The following is a 20956-nucleotide window of genomic DNA, read 5'->3' as shown; positions in this document are numbered from 1 at the left end:
CACGTCTTTCGTCTACCTATTTTTCTGTATCTTCCTTTTTTGGGAATAATTCGTTTAGTCCATTTACACCTTTTTCCATCCTCCGCCGTAGTAGTTTCTGTTGACTCCGTCTTCCACAGATGTTTGGTTGAAGCTGCAAAAGAGGGTCCCGGGTCTGGTCCATCAACAGCGGCTGAGACTGCCCTCAATGTGACATCATCTGTCATCGCCCACAGCATCCATTAGTGCTCACTGAGGTCATCTGCTCATTACTTGCTTTGTTGACTATATGGAGAGGAATTGTTGGACGAATCCACCTGCTGCTGCGTGCCGTTTTCAGCAGCAGCCTGCATGTGGGAATACTGGGGGATATAGGCTCCTTGCATGGCTGTGTTAGCAGGAATGTACGCGCCGCTGTTCCCCAGTGAGAGATGGCCCATCTGCTGTGTCATCATGGCGGTAGGCTGCATTGACATGGTGTGGTCCACAGAGGGCGACATCACAGCTGCCGGGTGTTGCATAATGTAAGGCTGATGGGCCATCCAAGAATGATTCTGCACCTGGTAGGTGGAGACAGGAGACATATAAGGAGACATGGCCGTCTGAGCCATCATCCTGTTAGTCAGGGTGTACGGAGACGCGTAATACCCATTCTGCATAGCGGCTGAGGATGGATCATAGGCCAGAGTCATCCCACCCAGTCGCAGCTCCGCCTCCCTGGGCCATGTCCGTCCGTTGGGGACAAACGGACTGTGACTGTGCCTCTTCCTCTGACCATCAGCAAACTTACAGAGCAGGGGCTCAGGGGGCGCCAAAGTTCCTGGCACCATCTTGATAAACTTCCCATTGAAGTGGGAGATCACTGCGTTGCACTTCTCTGTGGACTCCATCCTGGCGAAGCCCACCCCTCTGCTGTTCCCACTGTAGTCCCTGAGGACGCGGGTGGAGATGACCTGGCCGAAGGGCCTCAGCAGGCTCTCCAGCTCCTGCTCGTCCACTGACAGGGGCAGGTTGGAGATGTAGAGGTTGGTAGGGTCCTGCTCCTGCTGCTTAGCCATCTGAGCTTGTATTCCACTCGTCTTCAGGGCATGGACTGCCTTCAGGGCTGCTGCTGGACTGTCAAAGTCCACAAACCCATAGCCTTTACATTTATTTGTTGTCTTATCAAGGATGGCCTTAGCCGATACGATCTTGCCATACGGCTGGCAGAGTTTGACTAGATCCAGGTCGGTGGTTGCCGGGGGCAATCTTTCTCCTCCACTTCCTCTTCTATTTCTTCTTTCACCATCATAGCTTTTTCCTCCTCTTCCTCTCTTCCAGCCACCATCATTTCTTCTTCTTCCTCTTTCACTAACACATTATATTCCAGTGGTTGACTGCAGTCCTCCAACTTCACTGCCACCATCTCTGGACCCTGCTGTGAACCCAGGGACTCTGTGGACTTGGCTTCAGACATGGTAGCTGGGCTGTGAGATGGATATTTCTGCGTTTTCACCAATGTGGAGATACCGGCGCTGCTCAAAACGGCCCTGTCGGAAGTCTTCTGTCCTTATAATATAATATTATGGTCATAGAGACGTTACCTTGCTGTCTGTCCTTATATGGTCATAGAGACGTTACCTTACAAGCTGGCGACCTCGACGGACTCACTATTCCACTCGTCTTCAGGGCATGGACTGCCTTCAGGGCTGCTGCTGGACTGTCAAAGTCCACAAACCCATAGCCTTTACATTTATTTGTTGTCTTATCAAGGATGGCCTTAGCCGATACGATCTTGCCATACGGCTGGCAGAGTTTGACTAGATCCAGGTCGGTGGTTGCCGGGGGCAACCCGCGGATGTACAGGTTGGTTGCTTAAGACCAAAATAAAACCAGTAACATCTCACCAAATGAACACTCATTGCAAGCAACATATTTTTTTTTTCATATATCTGACTAATAAACTACCTGTAAAAATCATTGAAATCTTTTATAGAAAAAAACAAACTTTCAATCGCATGCATTTTCAATATCACATCACGCGGTAGGCCTACGTGTCCCATTGCATCAACTTGAGAATCCTTGGTAGAAAATACACGTCTTTCGTCTACCTATTTTTCTGTATCTTTCTTTTTTGGGAATAATTCGTTTAGTCCATTTACACCTTTTTCCATCCTCCGCCGTAGTAGTTTCTGTTGACTCCGTCTTCCACAGATGTTTGGTTGAAGCTGCAAAAGAGGGTCCCGGGTCTGGTCCATCAACAGCGGCTGAGACTGCCCTCAATGTGACATCATCTGTCATCGCCCACAGCATCCATTAGGGCTCACTGAGGTGATCTGCTCATTACTTGCTTTGTTGACTATATGGAGAGGAATTGTTGGACGAATCCACCTGCTGCTGCGTGCCGTTTTCAGCAGCAGCCTGCATGTGGGAATACTGGGGGATGTAGGCTCCTTGCATGGCTGTGTTAGCAGGAATGTACGCGCCACTGTTCCCCAGTGAGAGATGGCCCATCTGCTGTGTCATCATGGCGGTAGGCTGCATTGACATGGTGTGGTCCACAGAGGGCGACATCACAGCTGCCGGGTGTTGCATAATGTAAGGCTGATGGGCCATCCAAGAATGATTCTGCACCTGGTAGGTGGAGACAGGAGACATATAAGGAGACATGGCCGTCTGAGCCATCATCCTGTTAGTCAGGGTGTACGGAGACGCGTAATACCCATTCTGCATAGCGGCTGAGGATGGATCATAGGCCAGAGTCATCCCACCCAGTCGCAGCTCCGCCTCCCTGGGCCATGTCCGTCCGTTGGGGACAAACGGACTGTGACTGTGCCTCTTCCTCTGACCATCAGCAAACTTACAGAGCAGGGGCTCAGGGGGCGCCAAAGTTCCTGGCACCATCTTGATAAACTTCCCATTGAAGTGGGAGATCACTGCGTTGCACTTCTCTGTGGACTCCATCCTGGCGAAGCCCACCCCTCTGCTGTTCCCACTGTAGTCCCTGAGGACGCGGGTGGAGATGACCTGGCCGAAGGGCCTCAGCAGGCTCTCCAGCTCCTGCTCGTCCACTGACAGGGGCAGGTTGGAGATGTAGAGGTTGGTAGGGTCCTGCTCCTGCTGCTTAGCCATCTGAGCTTGTATTCCACTCGTCTTCAGGGCATGGACTGCCTTCAGGGCTGCTGCTGGACTGTCAAAGTCCACAAACCCATAGCCTTTACATTTATTTGTTGTCTTATCAAGGATGGCCTTAGCCGATACGATCTTGCCATACGGCTGGCAGAGTTTGACTAGATCCAGGTCGGTGGTTGCCGGGGGCAATCTTTCTCCTCCACTTCCTCTTCTATTTCTTCTTTCACCATCATAGCTTTTTCCTCCTCTTCCTCTCTTCCAGCCACCATCATTTCTTCTTCTTCCTCTTTCACTAACACATTATGTTCCAGTGGTTGACTGCAGTCCTCCAACTTCACTGCCACCATCTCTGGACCCTGCTGTGAACCCAGGGACTCTGTGGACTTGGCTTCAGACATGGTAGCTGGGCTGTGAGATGGATATTTCTGCGTTTTCACCAATGTGGAGATACCGGCGCTGCTCAAAACGGCCCTGTCGGAAGTCTTCTGTCCTTATAATATAATATTATGGTCATAGAGACGTTACCTTGCTGTCTGTCCTTATATGGTCATAGAGACGTTACCTTACAAGCTGGCGACCTCGACGGACTCACTATTCCACTCGTCTTCAGGGCATGGACTGCCTTCAGGGCTGCTGCTGGATTGTCAAAGTCCACAAACCCATAGCCTTTACATTTATTTGTTGTCTTATCAAGGATGGCCTTAGCCGATACGATCTTGCCATACGGCTGGCAGAGTTTGACTAGATCCAGGTCGGTGGTTGCCGGGGGCAACCCGCGGATGTACAGGTTGGTTGCTTAAGACCAAAATAAAACCAGTAACATCTCACCAAATGAACACTCATTGCAAGCAACATATTTTTTTTCATATATCTGACTAATAAACTACCTGTAAAAATCATTGAAATCTTTTATAGAAAAAAACAAACTTTCAATCGCATGCATTTTCAATATCACATCACGCGGTAGGCCTACGTGTCCCATTGCATCAACTTGAGAATCCTTGGTAGAAAATACACGTCTTTCGTCTACCTATTTTTCTGTATCTTTCTTTTTTGGGAATAATTTGTTTAGTCCATTTACACCTTTTTCCATCCTCCGCCGTAGTAGTTTCTGTTGACTCCGTCTTCCACAGATGTTTGGTTGAAGCTGCAAAAGAGGGTCCCGGGTCTGGTCCATCAACAGCGGCTGAGACTGCCCTCAATGTGACATCATCTGTCATCGCCCACAGCATCCATTAGGGCTCACTGAGGTCATCTGCTCATTACTTGCTTTGTTGACTATATGGAGAGGAATTGTTGGACGAATCCACCTGCTGCTGCGTGCCGTTTTCAGCAGCAGCCTTCATGTGGGAATACTGGGGGATGTAGGCTCCTTGCATGGCTGTGTTAGCAGGAATGTACGCGCCACTGTTCCCCAGTGAGAGATGGCCCATCTGCTGTGTCATCATGGCGGTAGGCTGCATTGACATGGTGTGGTCCACAGAGGGCGACATCACAGCTGCCGGGTGTTGCATAATGTAAGGCTGATGGGCCATCCAAGAATGATTCTGCACCTGGTAGGTGGAGACAGGAGACAGGAGACATATAAGGAGACATGGCCGTCTGAGCCATCATCCTGTTAGTCAGGGTGTACGGAGACGCATAATACCCATTCTGCATAGCGGCTGAGGATGGATCATAGGCCAGAGTCATCCCACCCAGTCGCAGCTCCGCCTCCCTGGGCCATGTCCGTCCGTTGGGGACAAACGGACTGTGACTGTGCCTCTTCCTCTGACCATCAGCAAACTTACAGAGCAGGGGCTCAGGGGGCGCCAAAGTTCCTGGCACCATCTTGATAAACTTCCCATTGAAGTGGGAGATCACTGCGTTGCACTTCTCTGTGGACTCCATCCTGGCGAAGCCCACCCCTCTGCTGTTCCCACTGTAGTCCCTGAGGACGCGGGTGGAGATGACCTGGCCGAAGGGCCTCAGCAGGCTCTCCAGCTCCTGCTCGTCCACTGACAGGGGCAGGTTGGAGATGTAGAGGTTGGTAGGGTCCTGCTCCTGCTGCTTAGCCATCTGAGCTTGTATTCCACTCGTCTTCAGGGCATGGACTGCCTTCAGGGCTGCTGCTGCACTGTCAAAGTCCACAAACCCATAGCCTTTACATTTATTTGTTGTCTTATCAAGGATGGCCTTAGCCGATACGATCTTGCCATACGGCTGGCAGAGTTTGACTAGATCCAGGTCGGTGGTTGCCGGGGGCAATCTTTCTCCTCCACTTCCTCTTCTATTTCTTCTTTCACCATCATAGCTTTTTCCTCCTCTTCCTCTCTTCCAGCCACCATCATTTCTTCTTCTTCCTCTTTCACTAACACATTATGTTCCAGTGGTTGACTGCAGTCCTCCAACTTCACTGCCACCATCTCTGGACCCTGCTGTGAACCCAGGGACTCTGTGGACTTGGCTTCAGACATGGTAGCTGGGCTGTGAGATGGATATTTCTGCGTTTTCACCAATGTGGAGATACCGGCGCTGCTCAAAACGGCCCTGTCGGAAGTCTTCTGTCCTTATAATATAATATAATGGTCATAGAGACGTTACCTTGCTGTCTGTCCTTATATGGTCATAGAGACGTTACCTTACAAGCTGGCGACCTCGACGGACTCACTATTCCACTCGTCTTCAGGGCATGGACTGCCTTCAGGGCTGCTGCTGGACTGTCAAAGTCCACAAACCCATAGCCTTTACATTTATTTGTTGTCTTATCAAGGATGGCCTTAGCCGATACGATCTTGCCATACGGCTGGCAGAGTTTGACTAGATCCAGGTCGGTGGTTGCCGGGGGCAACCCGCGGATGTACAGGTTGGTTGCTTAAGACCAAAATAAAACCAGTAACATCTCACCAAATGAACACTCATTGCAAGCAACATATTTTTTTTCATATATCTGACTAATAAACTACCTGTAAAAATCATTGAAATCTTTTATAGAAAAAAACAAACTTTCAATCGCATGCATTTTCAATATCACATCACGCGGTAGGCCTACGTGTCCCATTGCATCAACTTGAGAATCCTTGGTAGAAAATACACGTCTTTCGTCTACCTATTTTTCTGTATCTTTCTTTTTTGGGAATAATTCGTTTAGTCCATTTACACCTTTTTCCATCCTCCGCCGTAGTAGTTTCTGTTGACTCCGTCTTCCACAGATGTTTGGTTGAAGCTGCAAAAGAGGGTCCCGGGTCTGGTCCATCAACAGCGGCTGAGACTGCCCTCAATGTGACATCATCTGTCATCGCCCACAGCATCCATTAGGGCTCACTGAGGTCATCTGCTCATTACTTGCTTTGTTGACTATATGGAGAGGAATTGTTGGACGAATCCACCTGCTGCTGCGTGCCGTTTTCAGCAGCAGCCTGCATATGGGAATACTGGGGGATGTAGGCTCCTTGCATGGCTGTGTTAGCAGGAATGTACGCGCCGCTGTTCCCCAGTGAGAGATGGCCCATCTGCTGTGTCATCATGGCGGTAGGCTGCATTGACATGGTGTGGTCCACAGAGGGCGACATCACAGCTGCTGGGTGTTGCATAATGTAAGGCTGATGGGCCATCCAAGAATGATTCTGCACCTGGTAGGTGGAGACAGGAGACAGGAGACATATAAGGAGACATGGCCGTCTGAGCCATCATCCTGTTAGTCAGGGTGTACGGAGACGCGTAATACCCATTCTGCATAGCGGCTGAGGATGGATCATAGGCCAGAGTCATCCCACCCAGTCGCAGCTCCGCCTCCCTGGGCCATGTCCGTCCGTTGGGGACAAACGGACTGTGACTGTGCCTCTTCCTCTGACCATCAGCAAACTTACAGAGCAGGGGCTCAGGGGGCGCCAAAGTTCCTGGCACCATCTTGATAAACTTCCCATTGAAGTGGGAGATCACTGCGTTGCACTTCTCTGTGGACTCCATCCTGGCGAAGCCCACCCCTCTGCTGTTCCCACTGTAGTCCCTGAGGACGCGGGTGGAGATGACCTGGCCGAAGGGCCTCAGCAGGCTCTCCAGCTCCTGCTCGTCCACTGACAGGGGCAGGTTGGAGATGTAGAGGTTGGTAGGGTCCTGCTCCTGCTGCTTAGCCATCTGAGCTTGTATTCCACTCGTCTTCAGGGCATGGACTGCCTTCAGGGCTGCTGCTGCACTGTCAAAGTCCACAAACCCATAGCCTTTACATTTATTTGTTGTCTTATCAAGGATGGCCTTAGCCGATACGATCTTGCCATACGGCTGGCAGAGTTTGACTAGATCCAGGTCGGTGGTTGCCGGGGGCAATCTTTCTCCTCCACTTCCTCTTCTATTTCTTCTTTCACCATCATAGCTTTTTCCTCCTCTTCCTCTCTTCCAGCCACCATCATTTCTTCTTCTTCCTCTTTCACTAACACATTATGTTCCAGTGGTTGACTGCAGTCCTCCAACTTCACTGCCACCATCTCTGGACCCTGCTGTGAACCCAGGGACTCTGTGGACTTGGCTTCAGACATGGTAGCTGGGCTGTGAGATGGATATTTCTGCGTTTTCACCAATGTGGAGATACCGGCGCTGCTCAAAACGGCCCTGTCGGAAGTCTTCTGTCCTTATAATATAATATAATGGTCATAGAGACGTTACCTTGCTGTCTGTCCTTATATGGTCATAGAGACGTTACCTTACAAGCTGGCGACCTCGACGGACTCACTATTCCACTCGTCTTCAGGGCATGGACTGCCTTCAGGGCTGCTGCTGGACTGTCAAAGTCCACAAACCCATAGCCTTTACATTTATTTGTTGTCTTATCAAGGATGGCCTTAGCCGATACGATCTTGCCATACGGCTGGCAGAGTTTGACTAGATCCAGGTCGGTGGTTGCCGGGGGCAACCCGCGGATGTACAGGTTGGTTGCTTAAGACCAAAATAAAACCAGTAACATCTCACCAAATGAACACTCATTGCAAGCAACATATTTTTTTTCATATATCTGACTAATAAACTACCTGTAAAAATCATTGAAATCTTTTATAGAAAAAAACAAACTTTCAATCGCATGCATTTTCAATATCACATCACGCGGTAGGCCTACGTGTCCCATTGCATCAACTTGAGAATCCTTGGTAGAAAATACACGTCTTTCGTCTACCTATTTTTCTGTATCTTTCTTTTTTGGGAATAATTCGTTTAGTCCATTTACACCTTTTTCCATCCTCCGCCGTAGTAGTTTCTGTTGACTCCGTCTTCCACAGATGTTTGGTTGAAGCTGCAAAAGAGGGTCCCGGGTCTGGTCCATCAACAGCGGCTGAGACTGCCCTCAATGTGACATCATCTGTCATCGCCCACAGCATCCATTAGGGCTCACTGAGGTCATCTGCTCATTACTTGCTTTGTTGACTATATGGAGAGGAATTGTTGGACGAATCCACCTGCTGCTGCGTGCCGTTTTCAGCAGCAGCCTGCATATGGGAATACTGGGGGATGTAGGCTCCTTGCATGGCTGTGTTAGCAGGAATGTACGCGCCGCTGTTCCCCAGTGAGAGATGGCCCATCTGCTGTGTCATCATGGCGGTAGGCTGCATTGACATGGTGTGGTCCACAGAGGGCGACATCACAGCTGCTGGGTGTTGCATAATGTAAGGCTGATGGGCCATCCAAGAATGATTCTGCACCTGGTAGGTGGAGACAGGAGACAGGAGACATATAAGGAGACATGGCCGTCTGAGCCATCATCCTGTTAGTCAGGGTGTACGGAGACGCGTAATACCCATTCTGCATAGCGGCTGAGGATGGATCATAGGCCAGAGTCATCCCACCCAGTCGCAGCTCCGCCTCCCTGGGCCATGTCCGTCCGTTGGGGACAAACGGACTGTGACTGTGCCTCTTCCTCTGACCATCAGCAAACTTACAGAGCAGGGGCTCAGGGGGCGCCAACGTTCCTGGCACCATCTTGATAAACTTCCCATTGAAGTGGGAGATCACTGCGTTGCACTTCTCTGTGGACTCCATCCTGGCGAAGCCCACCCCTCTGTTGTTCCCACTGTAGTCCCTGAGGACGCGGGTGGAGATGACCTGGCCGAAGGGCCTCAGCAGGCTCTCCAGCTCCTGCTCGTCCACTGACAGGGGCAGGTTGGAGATGTAGAGGTTGGTAGGGTCCTGCTCCTGCTGCTTAGCCATCTGAGCTTGTATTCCACTCGTCTTCAGGGCATGGACTGCCTTCAGGGCTGCTGCTGGACTGTCAAAGTCCACAAACCCATAGCCTTTACATTTATTTGTTGTCTTATCAAGGATGGCCTTAGCCGATACGATCTTGCCATACGGCTGGCAGAGTTTGACTAGATCCAGGTCGGTGGTTGCCGGGGGCAATCTTTCTCCTCCACTTCCTCTTCTATTTCTTCTTTCACCATCATAGCTTTTTCCTCCTCTTCCTCTCTTCCAGCCACCATCATTTCTTCTTCTTCCTCTTTCACTAACACATTATGTTTGCATGTCCTGGCTCAGAATCCCCTCCACAGACTGCCAATTTCCAGCAGAGTACACCACTGCGAGGTCGTCTGCATAGGCGTACTTCCGCGAGAGTGTGTTGGCCAGGTCATAGGTGTAGATATTATAGAGGAGGGGGGCCAGGACCGATCCCTGAGGGACACCGTTCTTGAGGCGTCGAAGCCTGCTTAGCTGTCCGCAACCGGTGGTGAGGGTAAAGCTGCGATTACGGATGAGCTCCATGATCATTCTGACCATGATAATGACAGTGTATAATATTGTTGATAGTGTGTATTGCTTAGGACACTTTAAAGAACTGATAAGGTCTCGCTGTGGTTTGTTTTCTGTAAGGTCCCACTATATTCAGAGCTCTTATTGCAATGTTGTCTTTCCTTTTTCCTGATGAAGCCACAGACAACACCCAAAGGCAAATCATCAACTTGATATGTACATACAATAATACAATAAATTCCTCATTCTTCCTGACATATTTGACTTGATTATTAATCTGAGGTTTTGAAATGCCATCATCGATTGAAACGCTGAAGAAGGCAGCTTGCTGCCAAAATGTTGGTCCAATAAATAATTAGCATCAGAGCAAGAGTGTGTGGCTCTCTTTCTTTCTTTGAAAAGCCATCCAACACCTCCCTTCATGAGGAGTGCTGAGCCAATATATGAATTAAGATCCCTCACATAACACCAAGCCTTTGTGAACAATTGATCATGTTTGGTGAGTACACTATGCAGTAGGTCTACATGCATACCTGTGGCACACTTACATGTGTGATGAATAGGTATACTGTATACTGAATCCTGCTGCTGATTTATGAGTAATGTGACTCTCTGCTGAACCCTCCATTTCCCTCTACCATCAGCACTGAGCCATAACAACAGACTGAATGATCACAGATGTCTCTACAGGCATGACTTGACGAGCGGACAGTTATATTGTATCATCAACAACAACAGATGTTGGGGGATATGTCATGTAACGTGACATACACGAAAACATACATATTCCAAGAGTATAAGATAGTATTGTGACGGCCCTGGCCCCATATATTGTCCTGGCCTGTACTAATATCTGTTTCCCTGTCTGCAGAGAGGCCTCCTGCTGGACAGGGTTACTAATCAGTAGAATGCAGGTCAGCTGGTGGACAGCTGATTGTGCCCCACCTGGTTCCAGGATCCAGGGCATAAGAGACCCATGCAGGCCTCAGTAGGGAGGCCCCCTTCTAGGCACCATTATTTTCTATCTTATTTGTTTGTTCCTTGTTTCACACCATGCAACACTCACCTCACCACTTTCCACTACACTCACATTACACCACTGATTTACTGACTACCACACCTCATCTTATTATTGTTATTAGCCTCATTTAGTTTATAATAAAACATTTATTTTCATTACTTTAAGATCGTGTGTGTGTCTCCTGTCTTTTGTCATGGTCATGAGCCTGGCCGTGACAGTATCAACACAGTATCTGTAGGTCAACATCCGAATTGCCTTGTATAAACTGAGTGATTCATAGATAATGACTTGAATGTGACATTAAACAACAAAGTGTTCACTAAGAGGAACAACTCAATCAATCAACTATGCATATTCATATGAACAATGTCACTCTTTGGTACATTCACTGGCTACATGCCAACATGATATGGGCATGAGGTGAGGACTAATTTACATGGATTCTATAAAGATCCTGGAAAGGATATTGTGCTGTGAATGCAATGTACTGTATTTCATAAGTAATGTTAAAGATACTTTCCTGCCATTATAAATGCATCCCTTTTTAAAAGTAGAGTATGCCAAAATGATCCAACAGCGTATACAGTGAAGAGTTTCTAGTCCAAGATAGACATTTACCAGATATTTCTATTAATAGAAACTCACTTTTTAAATTTGACCCCCAGTAAGGTTTTCGGTTGGCAGAAGAATATTATACTATAAGCCCGGCAATTACATATTTACCTATTCATTCACAAATGGTCTACAAGATACATCATTATTTAAGAAAACACTCACCCAGAACCAACTACTGATAGAGCAATTCAAGACTTCTCAAGGGATATTTGATAATAGTGTTTTTATTAGAAGCCCTTTCTCAAGGAAGAACATTCATTAGAGGTTTATTTACACAGAAGTACAGTACTAGAACACATTTTATTTACAATTGACTTTCATACATATTCATGGAACAATATCCTTCTCTTGTTTCACATTGTACATGTAATGTAACAAATGTGCAATGAACTACATACACATTGACTAACATGAAATATAGATGAGCTTATCAACAATCAACTACAGCACCACATAAAGAAATGGATATACAGTACAGTACAGGTCAGCCAATCTACAGTACTAATGTGTATTCTATGCTGTACGTCACAGCAACCAGTACAAACATCTAATCCAATTTCCTCTCCTCATCCTCGTTCCCTATCAACAAGTGAACACAGTAGGGGACGATGGCAACCACACTGAGAGGCACTGCTGCACTCTTACAGAAGGAGAGCGTATAGAACAAGAGCTCTGTGTGGGTGGGGACTTTAATAAAATCATAGAGCTGCAGAGAGGTCAGAGTGGCTGTCACACACATTAGTTTGAAACTGGTCTTGTAGCTGTTCTTCCCCTTGCAGCCCTGTATGAACATCTGAGAGTTGATGGCCAGGCCCAGTCCAAACAAGGCTCCTAGGTTCCTCACCAGACCTGCGAAGGGCGTAGTGTCGAGGTGGATCCAGTCAGGATTGGCACACCATTTTTTGGCTTTCGGTATCGACCACAATAAGTCAATGTCTATCATTTTTAGGAGCAAGTAAAAGCTGACGGCGAAGGAGAACATAAAGAGGCTAGTTTGAAGGTAGACTTTTAAACTTGCTGTGTGGATCGAGGGAATATGCTCAAATGCCTCAGCAACCAGCATACCTGAGAATAGAATTGAAAAAAAGATACAAGTGTAACACTGGTAGTATAGTAGCAATGTCTACTATTATTTGCAAACTCATTTTTGGTCTTACCTGCTAAAACACCAAGGATGACCTGGTGAGGGAAGTGTGTGGCGATAAACACCCTGGAGATGCAAACACTAACTTGGATGACCCAGAAGGTCATCCACAAAAAGGGCCATACAAGACGGAACCTAAAAGGATGGGGGAATTGAGGCAATTATGACATTATAAAGATGCACAACTTTTTTTTACAAGGCAATATAACAGATTGCTAATAGTTACCTCTGGCAGCCCTGTATTGAGGTGTCACTGGGGGATCTGGTTAAGTTGAGGGCTGAGGTGATCATCACATACCACACACATGAGGAACCCATGGCATGACCAGATGGACTACCTGTACAAACAAACACAGCTTCGCTGTCATACAAGCATTAGACATCATAACATCTTCATAAACATATTGCTCAGTTGACAGGATTCTTAATAGGACTGGTTGTTAAAATCCCTAAATATTCAGCACAACAATTGAGTGGAGTTGGAGATGTCCTCTTGGGTGGAGTGGAATTTGGCAATGATCACGTGGTGCCACCAGTACGACACATCTTCAGTTGTGGTCCCCGACCTCATTGGGTGTTTCGGCCAGTTATCACAAGACACCCTCTGCCGAGGTTGGCCCACCACAGGCTGATCAGGCCTGGGTGTGTGTCGCACGGTGGCACCACGTGGTCATTTGGGAGCCCATGTTGGGTCCCTACGTTTCAGCCACAGCCAGTGACTGCTCCGTTCTGCTGCAGTGGACAGTTCTCTGATTGCCTTCCGTTGGGCCTGTCCTCTGATCCCTACTGCCCTCAGGAGCCTTGTGGTGGAGCTGGCTCAGATTTATTGTCAAAGTGAGAATATACAGAATTACAATGAAAGCAAACATTGAAATATGAAACAGAAAATATAATCAAACATGCAATGAAAACAAACCTTGAAATTGCAGAAATAACAGGTAAAAACACATCAGAAGTATATACAATGTCTGCCACTCAGTCATTTGCACCTGCATTTATTTTGCACTAACTCTCCTCAAAACAGTTCCTATAGTGCAACATGCCACTCTTCAAAACAGCTCCTTTTTAATGTGAGGCACAGAGGGACCTGGCCCTTCCTGCAGTATACAGGTGTCTTGACCCTGTCTTTGCCAGCGTCCTTGCACCTCTTGCAGTACCTCCTCATCTCAGTACCATCCGAAGAATATACAGAATTACAATATGCATCCCAAAATGTTTATCCATAGACTCAAGAATCAAGCTTCATTTAACTGTAATTTTAGAAAGACAGACATTACACAATACTATTTCAACCCAAAAACATATATTGGATAGGCAATATGAAATAATATGAATAATGAAAGCAAACTTTGAAATATGAAACAGAAAATATAATCAAAAATACAATAAAACCAAACCTTGAAATTGCAGAAATAACAGGTAAAAACAAATCAGAAGTATATACAATGTCTGCCACTCAGTAATTTGCACCTGCAATTGCACTTCCTTCACCACAAGAATGTTTCCTGGATAGGATTTCAGTATGAGGACAATAGTGAAATAAGATTCATTTTTATCTAATCATGAAAATAGGTTGAACCATCCCGTTAAAAGCCATGATATCTGTGACCACTAAACAGTCCGATACTCCAACCCTACTCCTACACTTAACTCCTAACACTGAGGACCATGTGTTGGTTATTACAATATTTCTAATGAGGTCAAATACAGAATCCATTAGAGGACACAACCTTCCTGTTCTGTGAACAAAGACCACAAGTTACTATAAATACATGGATGAATCTGTCTTCGTTTTTACTATAATAATAATAATAATAATAATATATGCAAACACTTTCATCCAAAGCAACTTACATTGCAGTGAGTGCATTCAACAACACCTCCATATATAGACCTTAAATAAGCTACTTCAACACCTTCATATAGACCTTAAATAAGCTACTTCAACACCTCCATATAGACCTTAAATAAGCTACTTCAACACCTCCATATATACCTTAAATAACCTACTTCAACACCTCCATATAGACCTTAAATAAGCTACTTCAACACCTCCATATAGACCTTAAATAACCTACTTCAACACCTCCATGCGTATGTCCAGAAAATAAGCTGATCTAATAGAAAACTGAGAAGTGCAAGGATGTATATCTTAATGTGATATGATGTACAACATCTCAGTCTTCCAGCTGAAACGTTAGGAGGATTTATTGCAAACTTAACAACATACCAGTATTCAGTCACACTCGGCTTCTAAACACCAAGGCCACATCTGGGTGGAAGGGGCGGTGACATGACGCAGGAGGGGACAAGGACATCTCAACTCCTACGACCTCGATTCCTCCTTCACTCTCCAGGAGGGAGAGGAGGGGAGAAGATGAGAGGAAGGGAGGAGAGGAAGGGGGAGAGGAAGAGAGGAGAGGAAGGGGGGAGAGGAAGGGAGGAGAGGAGGAGATGAGAAGAAGGGAGGAGAGGAAGGGGGGAGAGGGTGGGAGGAGGAAGGAGGGAGAGGAAGGGAGGGTAGGAGGAGAGGACGGGAGAAATTGAGAGAAAATAATCTAGAAAAGGCTAATGTTATGACACAACCTTCTCCCTGAAGCACATGTACATACAGTAGATGATGGTGCAGCCAGAAGACCCCCCCCCCCCTTCTTCTTTAGGGCTCCTGCCTCCTTTATACACCTCCCACACTGGGAGCAGTCGTGTTAACTAGTGTGTGTGTTCTCTGGTGTTTCTTTAGGGATCCTGCATGACTGAAACTCTTCCCACACTGGGAGCAGTGATATGGCTTCTCTCCTGTATGTATTCTCTGGTGTGTCTTTAGGTTTCCTGCCCCACTGAAACTCAGCCCACACTGGGAGCAGCAGAATGGCTTCTCTCCTGTGTGTATTCTCTGATGACTCTTTAGAACGTCTGTGTGTCTGAAACTCTTCCCACACTGGGAGCAGTAGAATGGCTTCTCTCCTGTGTGTATTCTCTGGTGTGTCTTTAGGTGTCCTGCCTCACTGAAACTCTGCCCACACTGGGAGCAGCAGAATGGCTTCTCTCCTGTGTGTATTCTCTGGTGACTCTTTAGGTTTCCTGCCTGACTGACACAACAAATACATAAAGCAGTTTTGCTTTTTGCCAACTATTATACAGACGTGTTGAAGAAATTCAGATATAATCGTTATATCATGTTCATTTCTGTCTCAGGTTAAAACTATTGATATATTATTGATATATTGATATATCACTAGCTAGCTGCAGTACATTAGATTGACAGCAGTGTCTGTGCAATAACAGTATGGAAATGATTGTCATTATGCTACAAACACACTGCCACTGACCTGGTCCTGTCTCACAGGTGATGTGAAACTGTTCCAGGTGAGGGAGTGAGTGATTCTGGTAATAGTGAGTTTCCTGCACCCACCAGTAAGGCCGGTGACCAAACAGAATCCTGAAAACAAGATGGAGTCAGTTGAACATTAAAAACAAAAACAAATGAGTGGCATTCAAATGACATTCAAATAAATGATTGATGCTGGGCATTGGATCAAAGGATTCATGCAATTGTCATACAGATCACTTTAACAGCTACCGTATTCCAAATTGTACGCATAAACATAATTCACATTCTCTCTATCTATCTATCTCTCCCTCTCTCTAACCTCTAATCCAACTAATTACAGGTTTACCATTTGAAAATTAGGTTGAACCAGTCTCCGATAACTGCAACCCATATCATCTTAGTGCCGACAAAATGGCTGAGCTGGAACCAGAGAGGGAAATAGACAGAAAAAATGTTATGAGGGTCTCCCACAGATGACATGAAGTTGAGGAAGTCATGGTAGTCCCTGTAGTTGTGCTGGAGATGCTGGATCACCAACACCTCACTGCTGTGAATGAAGTCCATCTGGGGTTGGCCTCACATACAGTCTCTGGCACAACTGGAACAGCTGCTCCCTCGGCCAAAGCTATAACCACCACTCCATGGCTCCCCCTTTTAACCCCAAAGTGATCCGTATTTATATAAAATCCTGGTATCATAAATCATTCACCAGCTATGGCAACCATGGGCAGATTGGCATGGTTGGAGTCACCCACAAGATGAAAATAAAACGTTGGGCATCATGAAAACTCAGCATTTTAAGGCATGTTACCCAAGGTTGTTTACAGGATAGGTGTGTGGACATTAGATTTTCCACAGGCCATTGCTTTTATTAGTTAATTATTAGTCATTCTATCTACTCCTGGGGGCAGTGTGCTCATGCAGATATACTGTTACAGCACTAAACAGGTTTAATATTTCAGATTGCAATGTTATGATTTTGCATTTCCTATTTCAAGTCCTGTCATCAAATGTTTATGGTTGTTTTCTAAACTGGAAAAATTGCACTTTCAACATGGCAACATGGAGAGTTCACTGGGACACTTAATGATTATGTTGAGGAACAGTTAGTAGGGTTAAATGAGCCAAACCATAATTGACAAGGCCCCATTATCTAGACAACATCCAAGTGCTATATCAAGGCTGGCACTAACTGTTAAAGGTTGACTGCAGTCCTCCAACTTCACTGCCACCATCTCTGGACCCTGCTGTGAACCCAGGGACTCTGTGGACTTGGCTTCAGACATGGTAGCTGGGCTGTGAGATGGATATTTCTGCGTTTTCACCAATGTGGAGATACCGGCGCTGCTCAAAACGGCCCTGTCGGAAGTCTTCTGTCCTTATAATATAATATTATGGTCATAGAGACGTTACCTTGCTGTCTGTCCTTATATGGTCATAGAGACGTTACCTTACAAGCTGGCGACCTCGACGGACTCACTATTCCACTCGTCTTCAGGGCATGGACTGCCTTCAGGGCTGCTGCTGGACTGTCAAAGTCCACAAACCCATAGCCTTTACATTTATTTGTTGTCTTATCAAGGATGGCCTTAGCCGATACGATCTTGCCATACGGCTGGCAGAGTTTGACTAGATCCAGGTCGGTGGTTGCCGGGGGCAACCCGCGGATGTACAGGTTGGTTGCTTAAGACCAAAATAAAACCAGTAACATCTCACCAAATGAACACTCATTGCAAGCAACATATTTTTTTTCATATATCTGACTAATAAACTACCTGTAAAAATCATTGAAATCTTTTATAGAAAAAAACAAACTTTCAATCGCATGCATTTTCAATATCACATCACGCGGTAGGCCTACGTGTCCCATTGCATCAACTTGAGAATCCTTGGTAGAAAATACACGTCTTTCGTCTACCTATTTTTCTGTATCTTTCTTTTTTGGGAATAATTCGTTTAGTCCATTTACACCTTTTTCCATCCTCCGCCGTAGTAGTTTCTGTTGACTCCGTCTTCCACAGATGTTTGGTTGAAGCTGCAAAAGAGGGTCCCGGGTCTGGTCCATCAACAGCGGCTGAGACTGCCCTCAATGTGACATCATCTGTCATCGCCCACAGCATCCATTAGGGCTCACTGAGGTCATCTGCTCATTACTTGCTTTGTTGACTATATGGAGAGGAATTGTTGGACGAATCCACCTGCTGCTGCGTGCCGTTTTCAGCAGCAGCCTGCATGTGGGAATACTGGGGGATGTAGGCTCCTTGCATGGCTGTGTTAGCAGGAATGTACGCGCCGCTGTTCCCCAGTGAGAGATGGCCCATCTGCTGTGTCATCATGGCGGTAGGCTGCATTGACATGGTGTGGTCCACAGAGGGCGACATCACAGCTGCCGGGTGTTGCATAATGTAAGGCTGATGGGCCATCCAAGAATGATTCTGCACCTGGTAGGTGGAGACAGGAGACATATAAGGAGACATGGCCGTCTGAGCCATCATCCTGTTAGTCAGGGTGTACGGAGACGTGTAATACCCATTCTGCATAGCGGCTGAGGATGGATCATAGGCCAGAGTCATCCCACCCAGTCGCAGCTCCGCCTCCCTGGGCCATGTCCGTCCGTTGGGGACAAACGGACTGTGACTGTGCCTCTTCCTCTGACCATCAGCAAACTTACAGAGCAGGGGCTCAGGGGGCGCCAAAGTTCCTGGCACCATCTTGATAAACTTCCCATTGAAGTGGGAGATCACTGCGTTGCACTTCTCTGTGGACTCCATCCTGGCGAAGCCCACCCCTCTGCTGTTCCCACTGTAGTCCTTGAGGACGCGGGTGGAGATGACCTGGCCGAAGGGCCTCAGCAGGCTCTCCAGCTCCTGCTCGTCCACTGACAGGGGCAGGTTGGAGATGTAGAGGTTGGTAGGGTCCTGCTCCTGCTGCTTAGCCATCTGAGCTTGTATTCCACTCGTCTTCAGGGCATGGACTGCCTTCAGGGCTGCTGCTGGACTGTCAAAGTCCACAAACCCATAGCCTTTACATTTATTTGTTGTCTTATCAAGGATGGCCTTAGCCGATACGATCTTGCCATACGGCTGGCAGAGTTTGACTAGATCCAGGTCGGTGGTTGCCGGGGGCAATCTTTCTCCTCCACTTCCTCTTCTATTTCTTCTTTCACCATCATAGCTTTTTCCTCCTCTTCCTCTCTTCCAGCCACCATCATTTCTTCTTCTTCCTCTTTCACTAACACATTATGTTCCAGTGGTTGACTGCAGTCCTCCAACTTCACTGCCACCATCTCTGGACCCTGCTGTGAACCCAGGGACTCTGTGGACTTGGCTTCAGACATGGTAGCTGGGCTGTGAGATGGATATTTCTGCGTTTTCACCAATGTGGAGATACCGGCGCTGCTCAAAACGGCCCTGTCGGAAGTCTTCTGTCCTTATAATATAATATTATGGTCATAGAGACGTTACCTTGCTGTCTGTCCTTATATGGTCATAGAGACGTTACCTTACAAGCTGGCGACCTCGACGGACTCACTATTCCACTCGTCTTCAGGGCATGGACTGCCTTCAGGGCTGCTGCTGGACTGTCAAAGTCCACAAACCCATAGCCTTTACATTTATTTGTTGTCTTATCAAGGATGGCCTTAGCCGATACGATCTTGCCATACGGCTGGCAGAGTTTGACTAGATCCAGGTCGGTGGTTGCCGGGGGCAACCCGCGGATGTACAGGTTGGTTTTGCTGAGCTGGTCCCAGCCCGTGGTGCTGCTGTTGCTGCTGCTGCTCACCGTGCTGGGGTTGAAATCTGTTTGCTTGCTGTGACTCTAATCAATGCATTCTCTCAGCTTCAGAGATGGCAGAGTCCAGATTATCACCTGAACTCGAGCCTTCTCTTGGGAATACACCATCACACATCTCCCAGCTGGGTAAGGACTTGGGAATCCTTTGTTGATTCTCTGCTTTGGATTGTTCTTGGTCTAATCTGTAATACTTACCTAATGGGAGATGAGTTTGATGATTGATTCAAATGACTGGTTAGAATTAACCTATATTACTTCACTTATTCTCATATTTTGTCCATGCAGATACGGATTCTGATGACCCATATGTTGGTGCTCAGCCTTGCTCAAAGAGGAAAGATGGAAAGAAGCAACAAGAAGACACTAGTGACAACTGTCCTGGAAAATCCCTGCACAAGAACGACCAGTGGTTGTCACCTTGCAGTGATGTGTCGAGACCAAAATCATTAGATCCAATTCCTTTCCCTGCTTTATCAGCTGAAGACGAAGGCATAAAACAAGACAAAAAGCCAAGGTTGACCAAAATCAAAAGAGCTGGAGTCAAGAAACACATTTCTTCAGAGAGTCCTGATGGTAGCAAGAGTGTGTTTACCTTTGACATGGCTGTTCCAGGAAACTCAAGACGATCAAGCAGAAGTAACAAAGCAAAAGGATTACCATCAGTCAACAAAAAACATACAGTGCAGTCCCCCATAGAAAGTAAATCAACCACAAATAAAGATGCTTGTAGTATTTCTGCATCTCTGTCCGCACGGTCCTTTGCTCTCTCAAAAGGATTACCATCAGTCAACAAAAAACATACAGTGCAGTCCCCCATAGAAAGTAAATCAAAATCAACCACAAATAAAGATGCTTGTAGTATTTCTGCATCTCTGTCCGCACGGTCCTTTGCTCTCTCAAGGAGCTCAGTGAATGCTTCTTCCTGTCCCAATGAAGATGATGGAGTGTTTGAGGACCAGTGTTGCCACAGTTACTTTGAAAAAGTATTCTGATTACTGATTACTGATTACTCCTTTAAAAAGTAATCTAGTTACTTTACTGATTACTTGATTTAAAAAGTAACTAAGTTAGATTACTAGTTACTTTTTTAGTTACTATTGGCAGCTGCCTAGGCACCCGACCCCCCCCCCCCCCCCGCAACATAAAAATGAAAACTGGTTTTGCCAAAACTCACTTTATTTTAACAGTAACTTAAATTACATAATTAAACTTTAAACAATAACTTAAAACAACAAAATAAAGAGTCTTT

The 20956-nt window shown here is 46.6% G+C and overlaps 4 protein-coding genes and 3 pseudogenes across 7 annotated transcripts; all 7 read right to left on the bottom strand.

Moving 5' to 3' along the window:
• Positions 1-248: 248 nt before the first annotated feature.
• Positions 249-1982, bottom strand: LOC308164494 (RNA-binding motif, single-stranded-interacting protein 1-like; the record flags this gene model as incomplete). The annotated part of the gene is made up of 3 exons (XM_080538570.1): positions 249-1058; positions 1600-1832; positions 1967-1982. 3 exons carry the CDS (start codon positions 1980-1982, stop codon positions 249-251), a joined length of 1059 nt encoding a protein of 352 aa, XP_080394696.1.
• A 319-nt stretch (positions 1983-2301) lies between these two features.
• On the bottom strand, positions 2302-4345 carry LOC308164493 (RNA-binding motif, single-stranded-interacting protein 1-like; the record flags this gene model as incomplete). The annotated part of the gene is made up of 3 exons (XM_080538569.1): positions 2302-3125; positions 3691-3885; positions 4318-4345. 3 exons carry the CDS (start codon positions 4343-4345, stop codon positions 2302-2304), a joined length of 1047 nt encoding a protein of 348 aa, XP_080394695.1.
• Positions 4346-4352: 7 nt separating this feature from the next.
• LOC308164492 (RNA-binding motif, single-stranded-interacting protein 1-like) lies at positions 4353-6403 on the bottom strand (annotated as a pseudogene). Its single transcript has 3 exons — positions 6376-6403; positions 5711-5943; positions 4353-5169 (listed from the first exon to the last, which is right to left on the bottom strand). The product of its transcript is annotated as an RNA-binding motif, single-stranded-interacting protein 1-like (transcript).
• A 7-nt stretch (positions 6404-6410) lies between these two features.
• Positions 6411-8461, bottom strand: LOC308164491 (RNA-binding motif, single-stranded-interacting protein 1-like; annotated as a pseudogene). Its single transcript has 3 exons — positions 8434-8461; positions 7769-8001; positions 6411-7227 (listed from the first exon to the last, which is right to left on the bottom strand). The product of its transcript is annotated as an RNA-binding motif, single-stranded-interacting protein 1-like (transcript).
• A 7-nt stretch (positions 8462-8468) lies between these two features.
• Positions 8469-18055, bottom strand: LOC308164490 (RNA-binding motif, single-stranded-interacting protein 1-like; annotated as a pseudogene). Its single transcript has 3 exons — positions 18028-18055; positions 17363-17595; positions 8469-9285 (listed from the first exon to the last, which is right to left on the bottom strand). The product of its transcript is annotated as an RNA-binding motif, single-stranded-interacting protein 1-like (transcript).
• LOC308163445 (glucose-6-phosphatase 2-like) lies at positions 11985-16476 on the bottom strand (the record flags this gene model as incomplete). The annotated part of the gene is made up of 5 exons (XM_080537631.1): positions 11985-12502; positions 12595-12716; positions 12808-12915; positions 15907-16020; positions 16259-16476. The coding sequence occupies 5 exons, from the start codon at positions 16474-16476 to the stop codon at positions 11985-11987; spliced, it is 1080 nt and encodes a 359-aa protein (XP_080393757.1).
• LOC308164489 (RNA-binding motif, single-stranded-interacting protein 1-like) lies at positions 17969-20308 on the bottom strand (the record flags this gene model as incomplete). Its single annotated transcript, XM_080538568.1, has 3 exons — positions 17969-18872; positions 19414-19731; positions 20300-20308. 3 exons carry the CDS (start codon positions 20306-20308, stop codon positions 18063-18065), a joined length of 1137 nt encoding a protein of 378 aa, XP_080394694.1. The 3' UTR covers positions 17969-18062.
• Positions 20309-20956: the final 648 nt, after the last annotated feature.

Source organism: Nansenia antarctica (assembly GCF_963989245.1).
Source record: "Nansenia antarctica genome assembly, chromosome: 8".
In the NCBI taxonomy this organism is placed as follows: domain Eukaryota; kingdom Metazoa; phylum Chordata; class Actinopteri; order Argentiniformes; family Microstomatidae; genus Nansenia; species Nansenia antarctica.
The sequence above is the reverse complement of the archived record's forward strand: the minus strand, read 5'-3'. Positions and strand labels throughout refer to the sequence as shown.